Here is a 23,820-nt window from a genome sequence, read left to right on the forward strand (position 1 = left end):
TTGCTGTGACTTGTTGGGCTTCTGCACCCTCCCAACATCATCCTGGGATATACTGCTGTTGTTGGGAGGAGATCAAATAAGACAGAAAGGCTCTTCATTTTATTGCATCCAACACCAATTAATTAACCAAAAAGCCTTTCTGCAGGTTTTGATTTTCTATTTTTTCAGTTAAGGTCTGCTGGGGCTGGAAGACCAGATACAGAGTTTATTACCAGCAGTATTTGTCTGACCACAGATTGCACACAAATCTGGGGAGCTGCAGCTGTTTTTTGTGTTGATAAACAGACACTTGGATCTGCATGTGAGAGAGATGGGAAGGGGTACAACACAAATTTTATTGTGCACATAGCAGGCCTAGAGAGACAGCTTAAAAGCCATAAAGGAGTAAGACCTAATAGCTGTCTCTTTAGTCACTCAAGTGAGGTCAGTCTCTTATTCACCCACAGAGCATCGTTCACTAACATTTCCACAGAAGATGCATTTGTTGTATTTGCTCTTTGACCATAAACATGAATATGTCAGACTCTATTTTCTCTCTCTCCTGCTGTTTTCTCTCTGTTCTAGTGTTGCACCATTTGTGCTTTAGAAATTTGAAATGCATACAAAAAAGATATAAAAGGTAATTGTGAAAAATGGTCAATATCAATTAGTTTAAAAACATGTAGTAAATATTTACTTTAGAATTCTAAATATTTTTAAGAAGAGATATTTTTTAAGCAGCTTGCAGTCTCTGATGTGTTTTTAGGTCAGGTTTATAGTGTGCCTGACCTTTTGAAATCTATGGCCAGCACTGAAAGTGGTGAATATAATTACAAAGACTTCATGCTCTGATAGTACTATAAAACACATGTCAGAGTGCAACTTCAAGTTTAATATAAATAACTGTTTTCCCCCATCTGTTTTTAGGGTGGGCTAAAGGTGCAAATGCCAATGAATGTCAAGGTAAGCACAGAGGGCATTAAGAATAAAATAAAAGCACATTGGGAATATGAAATCTTCATGCAAGCTGCTGTCCTTTTGTTTGGTGTGTGATCTTTGATAACTATTCAATGCTTGCTGCTGAAGAAAAACTCCCTAATGCTGTCAAGTTCACTTGTGTTTGATGAGGTGTAAAAGTACCAGTAGTTTGTTGTTCACAAATTAGGAAAGTGTGAATTTGCTATAAAATGAGTTTTTCTGACAAGACACAGTAGTCACTGTAATGATAAAGGGATTGGGGGAGATTTTCCCATTTAACATACTGAGTTTAAAAAAAAAAGAAAAAAAGCAGAGGGAACGGAGGAAGAGGACAGGAACAGGACCCTTCCATCCTAGCCCCTATTCCAGTACAAGAGTTCTGAGTGAGACCAGGATCCTTCTGTGATCTGAGGAGCTGAAAGCTGATCCAGAGCTATTGCTTCTTTTTCCTCCTCCTTAAAAAACATTAACACTTTAGGTAACTTTTAATTTAATTTTAATTTAATTTTAATCTGTGTGATTCAGCAGATGAGGAACATGAAGGGACTGTTAACTGTACTCATGGAAATAACTTCAGCAAAGTACAGGGAGAGCTTTCTTGTCTGCTTTTGAAGGATTAAGCTCAACACCATGTTTTCTAGATAATAATATATGAGAAAAGCCACTTTGGAGGATGGTCCAAGGAGTTTTCAGAAAACATCACTTCTGTCCCAGCTCTGTTTGGTAGTGAAGAGGAGTTTCAAGAAATTGGATCTCTACGTGTAATTGGTGGAGTGTGAGTATATTTCACTTTTATATTTATTTATTTTAAAATAGAGAAGCATAACTAAATGCTTAGAAGTGCTAACTAAGGGATGATTGGAGTCTTCCACAGGTGAAATGTTTTGAAAAGAAGGGAGTGTGTATTTCTTTTATTATCAGCTCTTCAATTATCAGCCTGCCAAGCCAAATGTGTGAAAGGTGTGAAGTCAGTGTTTGCCATTTGAATGCCAATAAATTAGGCCATTTTTTTTCACATAGAGCTTTAATTTGTATTGCTTTATACTTCTGATAGTCACTACTCAATTTGCTGAAATTATTTAGGGTAGGTGTGGTCGGTCTTCTCTTTGACACTTTAATACCTCTGAAAACTACCAACTGTTTTATTGTCTCAGTGGTTTTTCTCTGCCAGCTGTTGCATGTTGTCTGCCATTGGGAATGTGCTGTTATTTTCATTAATTGAGGCACAGGATGGATTCTGTGTTGCCCTCCCTGTATCACACACAGAGGACTATGTCACAGGTGGATGCTCTGAGGTAAACTCAGCATCAGCCACCAACCCCTCATGTTGCTCTTCCACCCTCTCCCAACAGGACAGGACTGTCTGAGAGCAGGCAGGGTGGTCACTTCTGCCAAAGACTTCAGCAATTAAACAGTTTTCAGAGAATCTTGCTTTTGTTTTCTAAGGGATTTTCCACTTCAGCATAAAGATGGAATAACACACATCCTTTAAGGCTGTTGTCAGAGTTTTATGAGCACTAAATTCAAAACAAACTTAATTGTTAATACTCAAATAATCTATTCATAAGTGCATTGTGTGTTCACTATCTGGGAAGCCTCAGATTATTAAAAATCATTGTTCTGTGTGTTGTGGCAGCTTTTATTTTTAGTGCTGTGGTAACCTAAACAGCTGAATTAATGTAAACCAAATGGTGCTAAAAGTAAAGCTATCCCTGCCTGCCAAATTTCAATTCCAACTGAATTTGTACAGCAGTTCTAATATTTACAAGGGAGGTTTAATGAAAGAAATGCTCGCAAGAAAAAAGGAGGGGGAAGCACTTTTTTGAATTGACATCCGTTTGAGGTTTGAAGTTGATATGGAAACACCTTCTTTTATCTGAGCCTTATATATTTATTCAAAACACTTTGAAAATTTCTGTTTATTTGCTGTTAAAACATGTTCCATACAATATGGTTTATGTCTTCAATTTGCTTGTCTGTTTGTATGTATACATTTTTAGATTAAAGCAAAAGATATATATAAGCAGGAGAAATCTTGTTCTGCTGAAATCTGTTAATTTTGTCACCAGCTCCAGCAAGGGTCTCATCATTTATTAGCACACTGAAGGGACCCACTGCTTATTTTTCTGTCACTGAAAGTTTTGGCATCTAGCTGCATCCTGGGCTCTGTGGTACCAAATATTGCTGTTGGGAATGTGGCTGGCTGAGAGGAGCTACACGGAGAAGCATTACATAAATCAACTATTGTTGGGTAAAGAATCACATGGCAGGATTTTCATCCACAAAGAGCACTTCATGGGTGCCTGTTGTGATTCCAGACAAGCATTGCTTTGTTCATTGGTTGGGTTTGTGATACTCATTTTAGTGTTTTATTTGTTAGAGAAAATCGTGTGTGCAGTTGTTTTGCCTCTGCTGACTTCTCTTTTTTTTTCTGTTGTGGGGCTGCCACAGATGGGTTGCCTATGATAAGGAACGCTACAAAGGCCATCAGTTCTTGCTGGAGGAGGGAGATTATGAGGACAGATGCTCCTGGGGGGGACCTGACAGTGCCCTGCTGTCCTTCCGCTTCCTTCAGGCTGTAAGTACTCACACGGATTTCATACAAATCATGCACAGCTCTGTCCATAAAGAGCAAGGTTCTTCTTTGTGCATGGCACAGCTGCCTTGGGTTTGGCCATTCCATCTTTTGCCCGTGTTCATCCTCATTCTTTTCCTACTGGCTGAAATCTAGACTGCACTAAGAAAGAAGCAGGTTCTAAACCTGCTTGGTGGAGTTCATACAAAAATTGTATCATGCAGAATTCCTTGTCCACCTGCCAGATTTTCCAAGTACCTCAGTCCTGCATCTCGAGCTATTTGAATCTCTCAAACAGAATTTTCTTAAAAGTGTAACATGCCTGAGTGTAGAGAGTAGTTCTTGATTAAAACAAAAATAGCTTTTCAATGCAGCAGCTGTTGCAAGCCTTAAAACAGCATTACCCTCTGTCTGTGATTTTTCTGCCAGAAAATTTTGGCAGCAGAAATAATCATGGTAAAAAAATCCCTGCTACTAAAATGTGTTTAGTGGAGACAAGGATGAAATAATAATAAAAACTATTTATAAGAGTCCACTATTGGAAGCAGTGTTAGACTTTTTAGCAATAGGGAAATGGGATTAGAACTTCTTTATCATTTCCTTTGTTTTGGTTTGGGTTTTTTGTTTGTTTGTGTAAGGGTTTGAAGGTTTTTTTAGTATAATGGCAACTCTGTGAGCATTAAATACAGCTGCAAAGAGTAAGTTCTTCTGAGACTAAGATTGTTCACTCTGATATTACTCAGTTTTGTATACTCATCTTATCTGAGGAGAGGTGATATTCCTCAGCCAGGAGTTTTGTGGAAATCGAAGATAGGCATTTAAAACAAATTCACTGTCTCAACAGTCTTTTCTTTGTTTTGAATAAAAAGTTAATGTGAGCTCAAGAAGGACACACTACTTGAATTCACAATTTGTAGGTTTGTTTTTCATGACAGGCACCTAGCCAAAGCTGTATTTACAATCAGCATCTATCAAAATAAAGATAGGAGAATGAATTGAATTCAAGAAAAATATCCTTCTCTAATTTATTTTTAGGTTTCTGAGAAAAAACTAGGTAGGAAATTTCTTCAGATTCTCATCTTGAATGTGCAGAATCCTATTTAATTACTGAATAATCTTAGTTTTCCTCTCTTTTCCAGCTGTATGTAGGATACTTGAGCAACTTAAATTGATCTTTTTAGATTTTCCTCTTGGCAAAGGACATAAATACAAGTTAAAATCATGCATGTGAGTAGCAAGAATGACCTTCCATGACAATTCCATCATGTATTTAATTGAACTTGCACCTAGAACAGTCAGAAGGCTCAAATCATTAACATTTTAAAAACATGTATCATTCACAGTCATATATCAACATTTATCATTGCACTTGCTTATAAATATGTATAAATATTTACCTATTGATAATAGAAGTGAAAAGGAGTAATTCCCCCCAATGTCTTGCATAACTGAAGGCAACCAGCTGCTTGCCAATGAGATGAGTAATGGCCCTGGCATTGTGTTGTTTGGCTTGACCAGCAGATTGCCTCCCTGTGGATGTGCAGCAGCCAGGGCAGTGCTCAGGCTGGCTATATGCTCCATTTGTGACTTTGTGTACCATACTTAAGGTCAGGATTTTAAAAATATTTCAGTACCAAACGTTCAGTTTCAAGGGGACCCGGGCAAAAATCCAAACGCTGTGTGCTTGAGGCCCCTCACTGCACAGCAAATGTCCTGGCTCTTCTGCCTGAGCTCAGCAATTCTGTCAGGGGAAGCAAGGTGAAGGTTGCAATGGGCTCAGAATCCACAGGGATCTTGTTGCACATCCCCCCTCCCCAGCCACTGGTGAAGATGTGCACACGTGTGGGCACTCGGCAAGGGCTCTCAGCTTTTGGCTGGCTCAAGTATTCCTGCAGTGAACAGCCACAAGGGCCAGTGGGGGGCTCAGGGGGTGTTTGGCAAGCAGAGATAAAAAGATCTTATGGAATTGTTTTTTCCAGCTGCTGCCAGCTCCCTGTCAGCATCTGTGTTGAGCACACCTGAGTCAAATGCAGAGCCTGTTCCTCAGGGCAGGCAGCAGTCTGGACTGTGCACTGCTTTGGGGGACAGTGACATTTGCTTCTTTTCTGCAGAGTCAAATGCCTTTCAAGCTGGGTTTGCCCATAGCTCAGTGAAAGAGCAAAGTTTCTGAGTATGGTGCCTTCAGAGCTTTCCCACTTATGTTTCCAGCATTTCTGCCTTGATCTGAAAGTCTTTTCTTGAAAAGTATTTTTCCTGTCGCTTGATGTAAGAGAAGTTGTAGTGGAAGTTCAGGCAGGAAAGAATAATGGCTGAATTTGAAAGAGGTTTTAAATTTAATTACAAGTGTGGATACATTTCATTATTTTAAACTTAGTTAAGGAAATTATGTGTAGATTTGATCTAAATGACTTTATGGGTACTATTACAAAGGCTTTTGTTTTAGGCGTGTTAAGAGTAGCTGGTTTTCATTTGCACTAATACTGCACTGGTTGTTCTTTCCTGGTTTTTTTTTTCTTTTTTTTTTCTTTTTTGCCTAAAAAGTAGTCTGAAGCTGCAGTTGTTCATGATGATTTTTCCAGACCTGGCACTTTAATTTCTAGTGTATACCTAAAATACTTGCAACAGTTTAACAGTTTAAATAAATGAAGGAAGGAAGTGGTCAACACAGTAAGAAAAACAGTTTTAGTACAGAATTTGTTCCATCACCTTTTACTGTCCTGTGAACAGTGCAGAGAAGTTGAACCACATCAAGTGCTCATTTTAAATTTGGTTTTCATTATTCATTGTGATTGGATCCTGTAGAAAGACAGGGTGTCCAAAGAGCCTGTTTGATCAGGTTCACCTGGCCAAATTAATCTGCATGCATGCTTGGTTTGGCCTTAATTTCTAAGTGGTTTTTGATTTTTTTTTTTCTCAGTGTTTAAAGTAACAATATCCATGGTGGAGTCCTCATATGTTTGTGAGTCTCTGTCAACAACATTATTTGCTTGTTTCTTGTTAGCAAGTCTTACTTAGTTTTTAATTTATAACACTGGTGAGTGATTGAGAAACATTGAAATTGAGTTGTGCTTTCTGTTAAAAATTACAGGAGTAAAGTGAATGGATTGTTGTTTCTCTTTTCCAAGCAGCAACTAAATTGTGTGCTTAAAATTGCTAAGTAGTTAAAAAACTGAAGATTTGAAATTCAAAATAATCTGAAGCTGTGCAAGTAATCTGGCCAAGAAACTAAGCTGGCTGAAAGCACAAAGCAGTGTCACACAGCTATGTAAGAGAGAATGTGACAGTGTTAAGCAGGATTTATTTATAGCTGTAGTGGATGTATCCAAAAAGTACAAACCCCTTGTGCTGGAAAGGTGATCTTGCCCAGGCTTTTCCTCTCCATAATTATTGCCATGTTGTTGGGAAGGGATGAGGAAGGAGAACTTTAATAAAAAACCTATAGTTTGGAGTAGTTATTTGTGAGGCTTTTGGAAGATCAGTGCTGAACTCTTCTTAGCTCTTTTCCTATCCACACAGGCATCTTTGCACTCTGAGCCATCCTCAGGGAGGAAAGGATGGTGCACAGGGGCAGCAGGCTCTTCCTCTCTTCAGTGCAAACCCCTGAAGGCCATATCTGATTGCCAGGCTTCCAGTTATTCCAGAACTGCCAAAATACCCCATAAAGATGCACACCAGGGAGCCAAGTCCCTTGTCAGCTCTATAAAATGCTCTCTTCCTGGCTACAAATCTTCCCCAAGATGTTTTATGTTGTGAAGAGTCATTGAGCTGTGACAGTTTTCTAACTCCTGTACTTCCTCTTAGGATTTCATAGAGTCTTCAGTGGCACTTTTCCAGTCTGATGATGAAGATGGGAAAGCATTTGACATCATCAATGAAGAAATCCCTGATTTGGAGCAGGTTGGATTTGGCCCTGAGACAAGGTCGATTCTTGTGAAAAGTGGAGTGTAAGTCTACTCAAATAAAAAAAAATGGGGGGAACTGTTAAACCTTTCTGTGCACATTTGGGTGCATCTTTTGACAGACTATATTCCACATGGTACATGTGGTAAATATTTGGAGGAGAAAAGTGTTTCTTTAAATGTCCTTGGGGAATGGAAGGGAAAAAATAATTTCAGTTTTCTGTAGCTGTCATGCCTACGCCTTGGTTTGGATCTGAGCGTTCTTGTTCATAGAAAAAATTTGTGATGTCCCCCCAGAGGAGTCACATAGTTCCATGGCAGTAATACTGAAAAGATATTTTAGATATATTAAGAACTAGTATAACTTCTGGGACAGGTAGAACCTCTCCAGAAAGGATGAGATGTGCTATATTGGTAATAAAGTCAGACTGCTGGCACTGAAAATTAAAATAATTTTTATAGAACTATAAAAGCTAAAACATAAAAGACATTCAAGGGAAAAGAGCACTGTGGTATCATGTGGGTTTCAGACGTTTAATAGTAATTTTCAAAATGCAGTATTAATATTGTCATAGCTACCCTAATGGTGATGGGGATCAGGAACTGTGAAGTGAGGGACCTGAACTGCTTATGTAGGGATTGGTGATTAGTGTCTCATGAGGATTAGATGCAAGAATGAAAGGCTGAGACTCAGTTTGGAGAGGAGGGATACAAATGAGAGCTGCAAAATCCTGAAGGTGGTAAGGCAAGATTAATGCAGTTCACAGAATCTTGCATGACAACAGTTGAGGGAGATGCTTTACAGAACTGGATAATGCTTTAAAAGCAGATTTGATGTGGGAAGGAAAAAACACTTTTCTTACACTAGAGGCAGTGAGTTTCTGGAACTTGAAGGGGCTGTGGTAACAGAGAGCACCAGGAGGTTAAAAAAAATTGGATAAATTAATAGCAAACAGATTTGTCAGTGGGTGATAAAGTAAAATGGGTAAGGACATGCCCTGTTATGTCCCTAACAGAACAGTCCCACTGCTGGGTGAGTAAGAGAGGAATGCACCACCAAAGGTGGAGGATCTGCAGGTGTCTTTCTAACCAACCCCCATCTGCTTCTGTCACTGTGCAGGGATAGAACCCTCTAGTTGGGGGTTTCATTCTTCTTAAATTGCAGGGTGGGAGAAGCTTGAACTGCCAGTTATTGTAGGCTTTGCTTAATCTCATCAAACCTTCCTCAGTTACTTCTGTTTCTTCTTGCACCATTTTTCCTAAATCCCACTGGAAAAGCTGTAAGAAAGCCTTGTCTGGGGGATGCCAAGCATTCAATTAAGAGAGATTCAAAAAGTTATCAATTAAATGTCTTTCTTCTGAATTTCTGAGCAGGGCATTATCTCACAATGAATTTGATGGGAAGGCAGACACCAAAATCTTGTGTTTGTCAAAGTGGAGAGAAGCAGAAAATCAAGTGTGTGACAGTTTTGTGCCTCTCATCAAGTTTCATGTTGCACTGTCTGCCAGGTGGACATTCTGTTGTGCTTGAGTTGCTGTTATTGTCATCAAACTACCCAGAAAAATGCAATGTTTTCATTTTAATTTTTGTGTCATTCTCCAGGTGGGTGGCATATCAGCAGAAATATTTCTGTGGAGAGCAGTATGTATTGGAGAAAGGAAAATACAAATGCTTCCTTGACTGGGGAGGATCTAGTAAAACCATCATGTCGATTCGACCTGTTAAATTGGTGAGTTACAGAATTTAAGGGAAAACCTTAAAAGAAATGAGAACTTTGGGGTTCAGACCTTACCATAATAATTAAACAGGAGAGCCCACATTATAACAACCTGTCTGTTTGCTTGGAAACAATTTAAAGATCCTCATGGAAGGCATAATGAGTCTGTTCAGGATGGAGACTTAAATGGACACTGTGGATCTTTCTGTCTGTTGAGAAAATTGTCAGGGAAACTTCATAAGAAGAATTTCCCTTTTGCAGACTGCATACATGGAAAAAATAACCTGGCCTGGAAAGATTAATTTGCCTTAAAACATAGTCATTGATAACGCATTTAAAAATACTTGAGAATTTATCTGGCCTGTGTTGTTGCATAATAGAATTATGTTGGGTTTTTTTTTTTTCTTATTTTTATGCTAAAATATTTGTACTAGATACAGTGAATAAAGACAGGAAGTATTTTTAATCTATTATTCAATCCAAGGTAGTGCCAACTCACCCAAACAGATTATTGCCAGCACTGTCAAAAATCTAATACAAAACAAAGATAATCTTCTGATAATAAGTAATAAATTATTAATAAGTAATAAATTATAGGAATGCAAAAGGAATGCTTAACCTTATTTTGAGGAACACATGTTGAGAGAGGTGTCTTCTATTGGTTTCAATTCTGTCTGTTTTTTTAAGAAACAGCCTCAAAAGTAAATGTAGAGACATTTACATGGACTCTAATGCACATTATGGTAACTAATTAATGCTGATGCAAGTTCTCTGTGTGAAAGGCATTGAACAATCAGGCAGGTAATTGTGAGCTTGCAGGCAGCTCATGGCAGAAATTGGGGAAGAGAATTGTGCCAAGAGCCTGGGAAGTGTTTTTTTTTCCTTTGCTCCTGAGTTCATACTTCACAAATTTCAGGCAACTTGTCATTTCTCCTTAGGAAATGAATTGTAATTAATGTTGGGGTTTTCTGATGTGTGTATATGTATTTATTATTGCAGGAGCCCCTTGGGATGAATGAGCCTCCACACTTGGTATGTTGGCATTGCATAACAGTCTCTAGTACTAAACTACACTTAATAATTAAATGCAGGTAATGTTGAATGCCTTGCTTCACATTGATATCTCAGTAATTTCAGGTGATACCTCAGTATTGTCACCTTGCTGCAGCAGATCAGTAATGGAGGAAACTGGTAGATGGATAAAAGTAAAATCTGCTAAATGTTCTACTCTTTGCTTTATTCTGCATCATACCCTTTAGAATTCTATCCCCAAAAATGCAAGCAGTCCAATAGGTTTTGAGTGACTTTGGATCTCTAAAGTTATTGATTTTCCTCTTCTGTCCCTCTTGCTTCTGGAAACTCTCCACCCCATCCATTCATCCTTCTCCTTATGGCAGATTTTCTTTCCATTATTTTGCATTGCATCCAGTTTGTCACTTCTGTGTTTATGTGTGAGGTGAAGATGAAAATACAAGCTGCAGAAAACTGAACTGCACATTTCAAACCTGCAGGTGCATCAACACCTGGAAATTGCTTTTTTTTAGTCTTGGATGCCGGTAGTTCTGCTTTCCAAAGTCTTCCAAGCAGGTAGAGCTGCTCCTAAGGTTCCCTTTCTGTTACAGTACCATCAGAGCTTAACTGGGCACATCCTGATCATGATAAATCTGTGATAAATCTATCATACGTTCTGACAGTTTCCCTGAAAGTTGTGTCTAACTTGGTGGTAACTTATTAAGAGAAAGTAGTCCCTATTATTCACTCTAAGTCTCAAAAATGAGTTAGTTTAGGGTCTTATACTCTGATCTTATCTTACAAGGTTATGTTCCATTAATGGACCTTTGAGTGATCTTTCTGAAACACAAACCTGCTCTGTGTTCATCACCTTGTGTGCTCTGTGTCCTCTGCAATGTTCTGTCCCAGCAGGGCTCTCCCCCTGTCCAGCCTGAGTTGTTGGATTGATCATTTTCTGTTCCTGCTAGCATGGGTGATGATCTGAGTGGTTTTATTGCTCTCTCTGACATGCTTTTAATTAAGCAAATTTGGGAAAGTTTATTTTGAGAAACATGACTTATTTTCAGACAAAGATGTTTTAGAGCTCTGTAGTTCTGTTTCAGCAAACTTAAGCATTTTGTCATCTGGATACAATTTCTCTCTTTCATGCTTGGATGGGAAATGTTGTGCATTGTGTTACTTAGCAGGTGGACCACACCCTCCTTTTTCTCCAATCTACCATTTATGATTAACCCAGGACTACAGGAAGTGTTTCCTGTCTGAAGACATAATTGGTGTATTATTTTAGCCTTAAACACTGACTTCCTGCCTGACCTATTCACATGGCAGTTTGCAGACAAATCCAAAGACTTGCAAGTATGTTCACCAGAGGGCCTTGGTAAATGATAGCAGATAAAATAACTGACTCAGATAAAACTGGTGGGGTCTAAACAGTTGAAGATGATTTTATTTCCATCTCCAATTCTTCCATTTTTTCTGTCTTTTTTTTCAGGATCTCCCAAAATCTATTCTTTTGAGTGTATTATTCCAGTGTTGCAGACCTTTAAGATTATCTGAAACCTGTGAAGTTTCAATAAATTGTGCGTTACATGATTTTTATTTCCAGAAATGTGAAAAAACCTCTGTGTGTGTGTGTGTCTATATACACAGACACCTTTAAATATTGACATTGATGGGATTGTATTTTGCCTCTTATGGTCTTTAATATCAGTCTTACCACCATTTATGAAAAAATGACTGTCCTGACTTATCCCAATCCTGGTTTTCATAGGATTCTGCCTTGGGGCTAGGGAAGAAAGAAAATATTTCATATTACTGCAGCTCTTACCGGAGGGGAAATATTTTGACTAATTTTTAATGGGAAAATATTTAATCACTTAGGATAAGTAAAAGACAGGTCCTTGGATAGATATCAAGAATTTCACTTTCAGAGTAAAATAAAAGTTTTCTACTTGAAAACCACTCTCCTAGTTTGGAACTTCTAAGCATGGTGCATATGAGCTGGCAAATCCTTAAAAATCTTGATGTTTGATCCTTGAATAAGTCATATCTTGGTTATTTTGAATGATTATACATTCTCCCACCTTTAATAAGCATATATCTGAACTAAGGAGCTGTTTGCACTTATAAGAGTGTGTCTTTTTTTCATTTCTGTTGTTAACAGAAATTGAAAAGCAACAAAATTTTCTTAAATCTCTCAGTAACTCCCCTGACCTTCTCTTCCTGTCAAGCTTCCTAAAAAACCAAGTACACAGAGTGTAAGAAATCACCAACTCTGCAAAGCCATTCATTTCATTTATCAAAATTAAGCTTTGCCCAGCAAGAACAAAGCCTCTTTCAGCAGCAGGTGACTTGTACAGATGATTTAGGAAGCAGAGATAATTGCTGTGTAACCCTGAATTTATACTTTAATATTCTGCCTGTTGGATATTTGAGATGCATAACCTCACACAGTAATGTCAGAGCCTGACAAAGTGGAGATGGCTGCAGTTGGAAACTAATTGCAGTGTTTGCACTGAGGAATCACTGCTCCACCCCAGCTTTTGTCAGATTAAGACCCTCATTCATAACCAGATAAATTCTGTGTGAAAATGAGTCCTTTTTTAAAGCCTTGCATAGCACGTGGCCTATGAAAGAAAGGCAGTGTGTGTGTATATATATCTTCCCTTTTGTAAAGAGCTTGGAGATGAGTGGGTAGAACATACAGTGTAATTACAGCTTAAATATGTGCTTTGTGACATAGCAGTGCAGTTGTATTTACAGAAAAGTCAGTTACACTATATTCATTTTATTGTAGCTGATCCATGCTCTCCAATTAGTGCTCATAACCTGCAAGGCCAGCTTGAGCCTTTCTTGTTCTTTCTAACAGGAGACATTAATTTCTTTTAAAAATATGGACTGAATTTTCCATAAAATCATTTGCTGACACTTGTGTTTGGCCTTCTCACTCTTGTGCTGGCAAAAGCACTTGATTTCTTTTCTTTGGCAGGAAGCTTGGCCAATTTGGGGCATGAAGGGGGAAGTAGCTCTTGCAACAGCCATCATGTTTTATTTCCATTACAGAATATGAGCTGTTCTCTTGATACACTTCAATTTTTCATTCTTTTCCAGCCTCTCTTTCAGGCTTTCAAATGAAATTAATCTCAGTTACACAGTGGCAGGCAAGGGTACAGAATTCTGGGTGTCTTTGCTGTAGATCATAGCCTACATCATAGTAGGGTTTCTTTTTGTTTTAGTGGGGGCTTTAGGTTTGGGTTTTTTATTGTGTTTTTTTGATTTAGATTTGTTTTGGGGTTTTTTTGAGGAGTGGGATTGTTCATTTGGGCTTTTTGTTTGTTTGGGTGAGGTTGGTTTTCTAGGGGGTTGATTTTTTTTTTGTCTGTATTTTGTTTGTATTTTTCTATTTTACTGCAACATTTTGAGCCTTCTTGCATTTTTGGGATGAACCAATCCCATCTTACTGGTGGGGTGTGGTTCACTGTGACTTGCAGTTCTTTACCATGACATGTAAAAGCAGCTTGGCTGAACTTCAGAGGTCCCCAGTTCTCTCAGAAATCCTCCTGCTAGTTCTGAAATGAAAAGCCACCTGCAACCACTGTGATCCAGAAGATTTCAGGGCACTTTGGCAATAGCAGCTCTGTATCTTTTGTCCAGCATTTCCCCATCCTGCTTTGAGCACTGGATTGTTGAGCTGCAGTCAGAGTTAAGCTCAGTTCAGGGGGACTTTGGGTGGATGATAACAGCCTTGAGTCCTGCTCTTCTCATTTTTGCCTGGGCCCCCTCCTGCTGCATTTGAACTTATATTTGATAACTCTACCTGCCTTAGCAGCACTGGGAAACCTCCTGTGCCAGCCTAGAGATGACAAAATACTTGATACATTTCTAAAAATAAAGCAGCTGTAGAAAATGTAAAAGATTCTTTGAATGACAATTCATTCAATTAATTGTATCTTTGTGAATTGAATGGATACTTCTCTGAGAGTACAGCTTTCTCTGTTTACATTTATGATAATGCCTTCATTTTCCTTCTAGTCATTGTTTTATTTTGTTTTGTTCTTGTAGCTCAAAGCTTTCAGTAATACACATTTCCAAGGAGCATGTGTAGATTTCACAGCAGAAGTTTCTGATTTTACATCATTCATACCATGTTCTTTTAAGGTTCTCCGGGGATGGTAAGTGTCTGTTGTTTTACATGCCACCATTTTCAGTATTAAGAATTTGGTTTTTTTAATTTTACAAAATTTCAGACAGCTGAAAGCACATGACACATGCCCATCCTCTTCCATCATGTTTTAGACACTTTGTCCTGCAAGGCATCTCAGTGACTCTCATCCTGTCCTTGGTTTGGGTACTATGCATTTTGCTCTCCCTGGGAAAGATTTGCACAGTTACTGTGAATTTATTTAACTCCAACTAGAATTTATTCCAGATTTTGACAACTTTGGTATAGTGGAAGTGTCTGAATTCCACTCAGCGTGGTTTGACTCTGAAACTTGGGTTTTCTGTACCACATGATTTGATTTTTGCTGCGTAGCCTTTCAAGTCACTTTACTTTAAGCTTGACAAGAACAAAGAAAATTTTTTATTCCTTGTGTCCTTAGCAAGTCTTAGGTCTTGAAAAAAACGTACTGTAAATAAGCAGCTAGAGGAGCTTATCTTTTTTGTTCCATTATTCTTGCAGTTGGCTCCTGTGTTACCAAGGGGAAACCACTGACAATCACTGTGTGCTGGAAGAAGGCCTCTATGTTGACCTCAGTTCCTGTGGCTGCCCAACTGCTACAATCAAATCCCTCAAGCCTATTCAATATGTAAGACTTTACTGGGAAAAAAAAATAACAAAACATTTCGGAACTCTTTTCCTTGTCAGATGCCTGGAGTGAGCACTTGGCCTAAACAAACTCCCAGTTAGGGAAAGGAGTGAGGTTTGTTTTCTTGGCTCATGGGATTTTTTGGGTTGGGAAAGGGTCAGGCTGTGTGCACCACACTTGCACGAGGTCACCTGTAGCTGCTCTTGGGTGTTCTGGGTTCAAAGTTGTTCTCTTTTTTACAAGTGAAACACGAGATCTTCCGTGGCCAGGGGGCTGGACAGGAATGCACTTTGCCCTCCAGAACAAGAGAGCTACAACCTTTTATACTTCCTATTGTAATCAAAGCTGCAGTCTTCATGTGATATCTGTGCCTTTTTTCCACATCTTGGTATGCTCTTATGCAGGAGTGTCAAAGATGAGCTGTATCACTGCTGGTAAAAGAGAAGCAAGTGGCTTCTCTGCTCCCTCCTCTCCAGCACTGGCCACCAGCTTCTCCAAAACTTCTTCCTTCCCTAATCACAGGACACAAACTCAGCCTATGTGGTGTGTGTCCTTCAATGCAGCTCGACTTCTGTGGTTACTCAGTTCAGCTTTTTCACCTATGAAGTCCTTTTTACCATTTGTGAAGAGTTTCTAAAAAGAAAAGCAAAAAAACCCAACGAACCAAATGAAAAAAAGCACAAAAAAACCCGCAAAACCCCAAGCAAATGCAAACACCAAACCCATGGGTGTGGTGGGAAGGATGTACAACTCAGATTTGAGAGCTGGACTTTTTACTGGACTATACAGATTTAGTGACTTCCCACCTGCTGAGAGCCTGGGGTTTAAATTAAAGTAACTCTTTTCAGGTTAGGCTTTTGGACTCTGCTGTGCCAAATCCAAGTGAAGTTTTGACATCAAATGATGGTAGGCGTCATCCAAATCCCCCTGCCTGTAATCTCACAGGGAAGTAAATATGAAGTTTGGCATGGTAGGAGACTGCTGGCAGCCCTTGATTCCCAAGGGCCAGGCCCTGGAAGAAGTGTTTGGCAGGCTGTGTGTGGAGAGCTCACACACATCTTCCTCTGCTTTGGCACCTCTTAGTTTGGTTCTTTTCTTGCCAGGAGGAGCCCTTGTACTTCACAAATTCAAGGCACTAAACAGCAGGAAATGACTGAACTCTACCTGTTTGCCCTCAGAGCCCTAGGGCAGTGCTGGGGACACACAGCAGGTCACTGCCAGGGGCAGCCACAGTTAATTCTGAGCACTGTCCACAGTGCACTGTTCTTGGAACACAGCCGCTTTTATTACAGCATATTTCTGTTAGCTCATTCCAGAGAGGAGCAAGCCTGTTCCCAAGAGGAATTGTTGTGTAGCTTTATTGAATTCATTTGTGGCATTATTCAGCTTTGCATTATTCAGCTTTGAATGGCAGCCTCACTTCAGAGCTAAGGTGTGTCCCCTGGTAGCTTGTGTGTGAGAAGGAGAACTTTTAACCCTGACACCGAGCCCTGGGTGTTCATTGTCTCCTGCTCTCCTTTCAGTGAGATGTAATTGCTGCAAGTGGAACAGTGGAGGAGTCCCATGCTGGGAACATTCCATTTGTTCTATAGAAAGTGCAGCTTTGATGGAAGCAAACTGTTTGCAAACAAATAGAACAATTGCATTAAATGGGAAAGAAAAAAAAGGGGTTTTTTTTCTATTTAAGAAGGTAAACTTTTGAGTTATTAATTTGAAAACTCCCAGAAATGTCATTTGTTTGTCTAAGAGCTTAATTGTGCAATCAAAGGAATTTTTTTTCTAAATCACTGAATTGCCCCAATTAAAATAGAAAAAAAAAAACCAAAACAAACAAACCACCCAAAACTTTCAGAGCAACACAAAATGATTTGGATAAGAAAATAGGCTCACACTGGTGATAGTTTGATGATTTCACTGCAGTGACAGTATTTTAGGTTGGCTAGTTTTTATTCTAACTGTTAGCTCTTGGAGGGATGTTTTATGTATTGTCTGGTAGAAAGTGAAGTTGTCAGCTTTTAAGTATGACATGCTACTCACACATCCTCTGCACACATACTCTCTCAGTTCACAAGAAATTCAAATTAATATGGTTCCATATTGTGCCCTGGCATCAAGGAGGAATTCAGCACATCTTTACAACCAATTTCCTCTGTTCCTGATGAAGTTTCCTCTCTCCCTATCATGCCTTATTCTCCAAGGTGTATAATACTCAAACTAAATCTTCAGCAGGCCCTAGCTGTGCTTTTTTCCTGCTGTTCCATTTTGCTCAAACACAGGTTGGACTGTTTCATCATCCTCAGAGTGTTTAGGGAAAGCTGTGGATTAACAGGATGGTACAAAGAAGGAACAACTGACACTAATGTCATTTGCCTCTCATCATCTCCTTTCATCTAAAAATCCCAAAGCATTCTTCCAGAAAAGCTTCTTGAAAAGGTGCTATTGTATTGTTGTTAACAGCCCTCCTGCAGGCAGGTGAGAGCATAGCACAGGTGCGGAGTTCTGCAGAGGTGCAGGTTTCTGTGCATGGACTCGCCTTTTGCGTTGCCATGGGTTCATGGAAAGGAAATGCAGGACCCCTTCCCCAGCTGCAAGAGAGCAGCTGAAGGCAGCTGGGCCATCTCTAGGGCCATGATTGTTTACTGGGGCATTTGTCCAGAGTTTGCTGCTTGAGGAGGTTAATCTTTGGGATAGATCATCTTGCAATGGGGAGTCCAGCTCTGGTGCTGCCTTTTCTCAGGTGTGTTGTTTTGACACAATCTCTGTCATATTTGGTGTGATTACCCAGGATTCTTGCAATGACCAATTAGCTTTCCTTCTAAAGTGTTACCTTCAACTTGTAAATTAAACCAGTCTCCTAGTTTCTAAAACCAAAAATGAGATCCAGGTTTTAGGTTGTGCAATGCTTTTTTTGTTTGGCTGGGGTTTTTAAAATCTTTTCTTCTGAGACATTCTTTATTCTTGCTCTGATCAATTGTGATAATCCTGGTACTTCTATATTATCTTCTCTAAGTTAAATACAGGTGTTAACTAATCTCCCCAGCATTCCTGTGAGGCAGATAGAGAAATCAGACACAAAAACTGAAGTCCCAGGGCCAGGCACTGAGTCACTCAGTGTGGCTGGGACTGGACTGGGGGCACTCCCTCAGCCAGGCATCCATCCCACACTGAAGGGAGCAGCCAGGCAAGAGCAGCTCCAGCAAACACACTTGGAAGGGATGAGCTGCCCAAGCCTGCAGAGCACAGACTTTCCCAAGCTGCTTTAACACAGCTATGGAGGCTCCCCCTGTTCAGGCTCTGGTAAATGCTGTTTGCAAAGCAGCAGGTCAGCAGAGATGGGAAATGGGGCAGTGCCAAATCCCTTGCCATGGCTGGGTGGCACTCAGGCTTTGGTCTGGACCTTTGGATTTCTCCTTTTGCCTTTATTAGGCTTTCCCATCAAAGTTTGCAAAACTTAAGTTGGCCAAAAAAAAAAGAAAAAAAAGGTGTGAGGTAAAAGATGTTTTGGGATGGGCTCTTTCCCAAAAGGCTTTATTAGTAAAAACTCTCACAGCTTTCATAATGAAAAATTATCCATAGCTAAAATTATGCTTTTTGCTCTAAGCATGTGTGCAAATTCAACTGTGCACTTGGTTTTCTTTGGTCACCTTCTTTGTGTCTGTACACTACTGAGGAAGCTCATTTTGCACTGATCCTTGTTTAATCTCAAACACTTCATGCTTGCATAAAAAATCTGTTCTGAATTGTGAAAAATTGTGTTGCACAACTTAACCAAAAGCAGAGTAAAAATCATTGAGGGGGAAGCCTGAGCTGAGTTGAACTGTGCAAGAGATTTTTAGTATGTTGATTTTCTACGGTTTACCTGTGTCTTTTTCATTGCTCTGTGTGCTGTGTTAGCCACAGAACACCACACCTGTTAAGTAAAGTATATCAGTGTATTTAACAGTTTACAAGGCTGCTCATATCTTGAAATGCTATGTAAATACAGCTTTTCTTAATCACTGGCCTCTTGAATATAATAGATCCCTTCAAGTTTCTCTCTGGACAGTTGCATGAAAAAACAGGACAAGTAAAACCTCTTAAAACGTTATTGGTGCTGCTTTAAGCCAAGGCAGTCAGTTCCTTCACACATAAAAATCACGTTAAGAAATTCTGTAGTGCTTTGTTATTCTCACAATTGGCAAGTTTTCCCCAAAGCATGGCATTTCAGGTATTTTCCTTGAAAAAACTGTGAAAAGAAGCTAAAGTAATGCTGACCTAGACATGGGAATGGGTAAATATTGATGTCTTTGGCTCACCTTTCAGGTGAAAATGCTCCTCAGCAATCTACAAGAAAGCTGGGAACAAGATGCCTCCCAGCATAGCCCCAAACCTTGTTTTTCATTGTTCCCAGTTTCCATGGAGCTGTGAAAACAAAGTCAGAGAAAAAGGCCAGGCCAGAGTCAGTGCTGCCAGCTGTTGGCCTAGAAGGGAATACAGAACGTGAGGGATCAGTGCATTGCTCTAAATATGGCTGTGGAAACAGGAGAGCTCAGGGCTTGCAGCAGCAGCCTGGTTTCTTTCTGGAGTTTGTCTCTGCAAGGTCACTGCATCCCTTCTGAGGTGTCCCTGGGACACAGGGATCAGGGTCATCAGTGGTGTGTGTGTTTGTCAGGGTCTCTGAGCAGCTGGGCAATTCTCAGACCTCTCAGTCCAAACACTCACAGCCACAGCAGAGCTGGAATCATTTTAATTGACTCCAGCTGTTTGCTGTGGTGGTTCCTGCTGTATAAATGGATATGCTGGGTCAGGTGCCTTGTCCATCAGCAGCCCTGTCTCTTCACATCCTCAGTGTTGCAGCAGCAGGATCAATATTTAGGTTTGAGTTGTAATGTCCAGTGACACAGATGCCAAATGGTTCTCATGGTTAGCAATGCGCTTGTGAAAATTGCTGGGCCTGTTCTGGACGTGACTTCTGGTGCCCCTCAGGTGAAAGGCAGTGCCAACAGGAGTGTGATGAGTCTGCCTGGCTGAGCAAAGCAACCTCAGGAGCTGCTTGCACTAAGCCTGCTGGTCTGGGTTTCAAAGTGAGCCTTTAGCCACCCACTGTAAATCTGATCCACCCCATCCAGCAGAAGGCACTTGGGAAGAGCTGACATTCTGAAATAAAAACATTTCAGGTTTTAATCCCTTTCTGGTGTGTAACATTAGATTTTGGGAGTACAGTATGCTTTAAAAATCTCTTGGAGTGGCTGATCCTAAGCTCTTCAGAATGTCTCAGTGGACTCTCTGTCCCTGCAGTGTTGCATGACTTAGGCAGTCCCTGCACTGGCTGGCAGAGGAAGGCATCTCTGAGGCACAATCTGACCAACCAGCTGCATACCAAGTGCACTGAGTCAGTGTCAAGCAAATTCATATGTCCTGACACACCCCTGAGCTTTTCAGAGACACTTAACTACACTACATGTGCCTCTTCAAACATGAAAATTAATTTCTCTAAATTACTCAGTGCCTGTGTCAACTTTAATTCAAGATTTTGTTTCATTTATTTCACCTGAGGCCATGTCTTTGCTGTAAGAGAAATCCCAGAATTTTGCCTGAGCCAGCTATCTCAGGGTAACATCTTCTAAAAGAAGGTGCCTTTCCTGGAGAGGCAGCTCACTGAGTTAATCAGATCTGTTCCCTCCTCCTTTCCAGGTGTAAACTGCAAGTGCTTTTGCTTCTGGTTTTAGGTTAAAAATGCTGAAGCATTGTACAAGTGTTCCTTGTACTAGGGCACAGAATTTGTGTGTTAAAATCTGCTTCCTCTGTTTTTCTGCTTCTGTTTACAGATGCACCATATTTTCATTCAAACTGATCTTTTAATTTGCTTTCTCAGGCAATCTTCAACTGTAGAAAAGGACATTAAGTGAAAAATGTTTCAATTCTACATGAGATTGTAGAATTTACTAATTATGCCCTTCCTTCCAGATTGGCAGAAGAAAAATAGGAATATCTGTTAAAAACATGGAGAACTTTTTAGTTAACCTCTCTGACATTTTACAATTTGTAGCTCCTTAAAATGTTAGCAGTGAACTGCATCTAACTGAAGGCTGTGGACAATAGGCTTTGATTTGACTCACTATTTTAGATGCATGTTCCATCAATAAGTAACTACAGTGGATTTTTGAAAAGCAATCAAGGGCCTGATGATACAAATCAGATCAAAATGAGTTTTTCCAAACAGAGGCCTCTGCATCACTTGGTGACTTTGTGTGCCTGGCCTGTGTCAGTGGGGCACTACACTGATGACCAAGACACTGATAAATTCAGTTTGTTTCAGCTCTGTGCTTTGGGGTTTTCCCTTGTTACATTTGCTGAGGGAGCATGAGCTAACCCAAAAGCATTGTAGGAAATTCAACTGAAGTGGGTCAAGAGTGCATCATCTCTAGCAACTGAATCTGGACTATTTCTACTGAAACTTGGTGCTTTTTTTTCCTCCTTCCTCCAGGTTTTTGCTGAACCTTCCATCAGTCTGTTCACCCTGGAATGCTGCAAGGGCAGGGAGCTGCACTTCAATGAAGCAGTCAATTCTGTTTTGAACGAGGACCTTCATTTTTACACCCAGTCTGTGTGGGTGAGAAGTGGATTGTAAGTATGGAAGAAATATCCCTGTCAGTTTTGCACTATAGGAGCTAACATTGTCTCATGATTATTGTCGTGTTCATAGGATGGTTTACATTCTGAACTTCTGTTTTGAGGCACAGACTTTCAAAGGCAGGTAGTGTAAACTTGGAGTGCCTTTATTAACAGGCTGTAAAATGCCAGCTATAAACTGCAGTGATTTAAACTACTGCAGTGGCTCAGGGAAGCTTGATGTGCTGACTGGCTGCCAGAGAAGCAGCAGCTTCTGAGAGGACTCAGGGTGGATCTGACAGCTGCAACAGTAATTTGCTTCTGTTATTAGTTTAACCCTCAAGGAGTGTGAATGTACACCCATGTTCTTCTGTGAAAACATTTTACATGTGCAGAAGTGATCTTCTAACCTTTTGCACATCTCTCCCTTTCACCTTTTGGAAGAGCTCCCAAGTGTTCTGTTTTCAGCCAGGTTTTCAGCCTTCACAGCCACAGCAGCAACAAATAACTTGCAGAGTCTCATCCTGCAATGAGAGTGGCTGGAAGCTGCTGTTTTCCTAATGGGACACACATTTCCTATGTTTATGTTTGACCTTTCCCCACCTTTTCCACATGGGCAAAGCTGTAATTTTCTTGAGAGAACAGTGAACATAAGGTTCCCAACATTTGTGCCACTTCCATCCTGAACCTTTGCTGAAAATACAGAAATGGGTGTGTTGTCTGGAAATTCAATCCTTTTGTCCCCAGCAGTTGGCTGCAAAGGAAGGGTGATGGCTTTGGGACCACGTGTCAAGAAAGCACAGGAGAGTGAGTGCAACAGGCCAGTCCCTCCTGCATCCTTGTGCTCGTTTTTGGGTGTCCAGGCCAGGTTAGCTGGGTTCAGGGCAGAAAGGCTGGGTTTCCTCTGAGCTCTTTTTGATGCTTCCTAGGAAAGGCACCTCCCCAGCCTGTCCCCATCCCACACAGCAGACAGGTAACCTAAAAGCTGAGTGTGTCAGGTGATTGTGGGATGTCCTAGAGGTTTTGTTTGCCTTATCTGGGATTCAGAGCTCAGGAAGGCAGATTTAGAGGTTTCTTTGGCTCCTCATTCCAAAGGCTGCCGTCAGCTTTAGGTAAATAGCAAAGATTTATGTCAATACCCTGATGGCATCTTGCTGCCAGGCATTGGTAAAAGGCTCCTTTCTGAGCCAAGTGGCCACCACAGTAAGGCACAAACCTGGAGTCTGCCTTGGCAAGGGGTGCTGGGGTTCTCAGAGGTGTGGGATTGCTGGCACAGCCTGGGCTGTGAGAGCAGAGATGAGTTTTCCTTGTGTCACTGAATGCCAGGAGTCCAACCTGGCTTCAGATGGTGATCACTGTAACAATCTTTCCCCTCTTTGTTCCCTAAAAATGTCTGCTTTGAAACTGCATTCCAGGTGGGGCTGTTGCATACTCCAAGAGTAATGTTAACAGTGAATTCTTGGTGACCTGACAGAAACCATGCAAGGGAAAAAAGCCAGGAATGTGTTCAAAGTGTAACATAGGAAGACACAGTGGGGGTCAGGCTGTCCTGAATACCTGTTAGTCAGGAGGTGTGGACTTTGTTTGAAGAAACAGGTACCCAGCCTCATTGCCAGGCAGCTCACAGCTGGCACAGCTGAGCCTCCATGGAGCCCTGAGCAGGTCTGGCTCTCAGTTTCTCTGAGCTGTGGGCACTGGGCAAAAGCAATTCCAGGTGCTGTGAGGCTGTGGGTGTTTTCTTACTGACTCAGGGCGCTGCCATCCCTCACGTTCTTGGCAGCTGACCTGTCAAACAGGTAACCTGGGAAACCAGCACTTGCTTTGTGTTCAGAGGAGTTAATGAGTCAGGCATTTAGGAATCACTGTCCACATAGCAATGTACTATTGATATAAACAGAAGGGATCTGTGCTCCTGAGGCTGCCTTTGTGAGCTGCATTTACTGAGCAGATGCCCAGATAACAAGGGGTCTGTATTAGCCTGTGCTTCAGCTGGCTGTTACAGGGCTCAGCCACGTCCATGGTGTGCTCATGACAGCTGCAGCAGGGTATGGAGTTTGGAGTGAATACCTGTAATGTGTTTTCTGACAAGTGGAATGTTACAAAAAGCTTTAACTGTAACAAAAACATCAGACTAGTTCCTCTCATAATTAATGTGCACAACCAGGCAAAGCTGCAAGTGTGGCTCCCTAATTTCCTAACACAGGCCTGCTGAAACCAGCATTATTCCCATCTGGGCTCATGCAGAGGTTCTCCTTTTGGTG

At 40.6% G+C, this 23,820-nt stretch overlaps 1 protein-coding gene across 3 annotated transcripts in view; it reads left to right on the plus strand.

Moving 5' to 3' along the window:
* CRYBG3 (crystallin beta-gamma domain containing 3) overlaps positions 1-23,820 on the plus strand; it is a 79,053-nt gene that overhangs the window by 50,863 nt on the left and 4,370 nt on the right. Inside the window, exons 10-18 of one of the 3 annotated variants that reach the window (XM_033051657.1) lie at positions 907-942; positions 1,599-1,732; positions 3,409-3,535; positions 7,334-7,476; positions 9,035-9,161; positions 10,149-10,181; positions 14,223-14,332; positions 14,842-14,968; positions 21,435-21,574. In XM_033051657.1, coding sequence (XP_032907548.1) covers positions 907-942; positions 1,599-1,732; positions 3,409-3,535; positions 7,334-7,476; positions 9,035-9,161; positions 10,149-10,181; positions 14,223-14,332; positions 14,842-14,968; positions 21,435-21,574 — 977 coding nt within the window. Of the gene's footprint in view, positions 1-906; positions 943-1,598; positions 1,733-3,408; positions 3,536-4,671; positions 5,833-7,333; positions 7,477-9,034; positions 9,162-10,148; positions 10,182-14,222; positions 14,333-14,841; positions 14,969-21,434; positions 21,575-23,820 lie in introns of those variants that run through there. The other 2 variants (XM_033051658.2, XM_033051659.1) reach the window with 2 other exon arrangements.

Source organism: Catharus ustulatus, chromosome 2 (assembly GCF_009819885.2).
Source record: "Catharus ustulatus isolate bCatUst1 chromosome 2, bCatUst1.pri.v2, whole genome shotgun sequence".
NCBI lineage: Eukaryota > Metazoa > Chordata > Aves > Passeriformes > Turdidae > Catharus > Catharus ustulatus.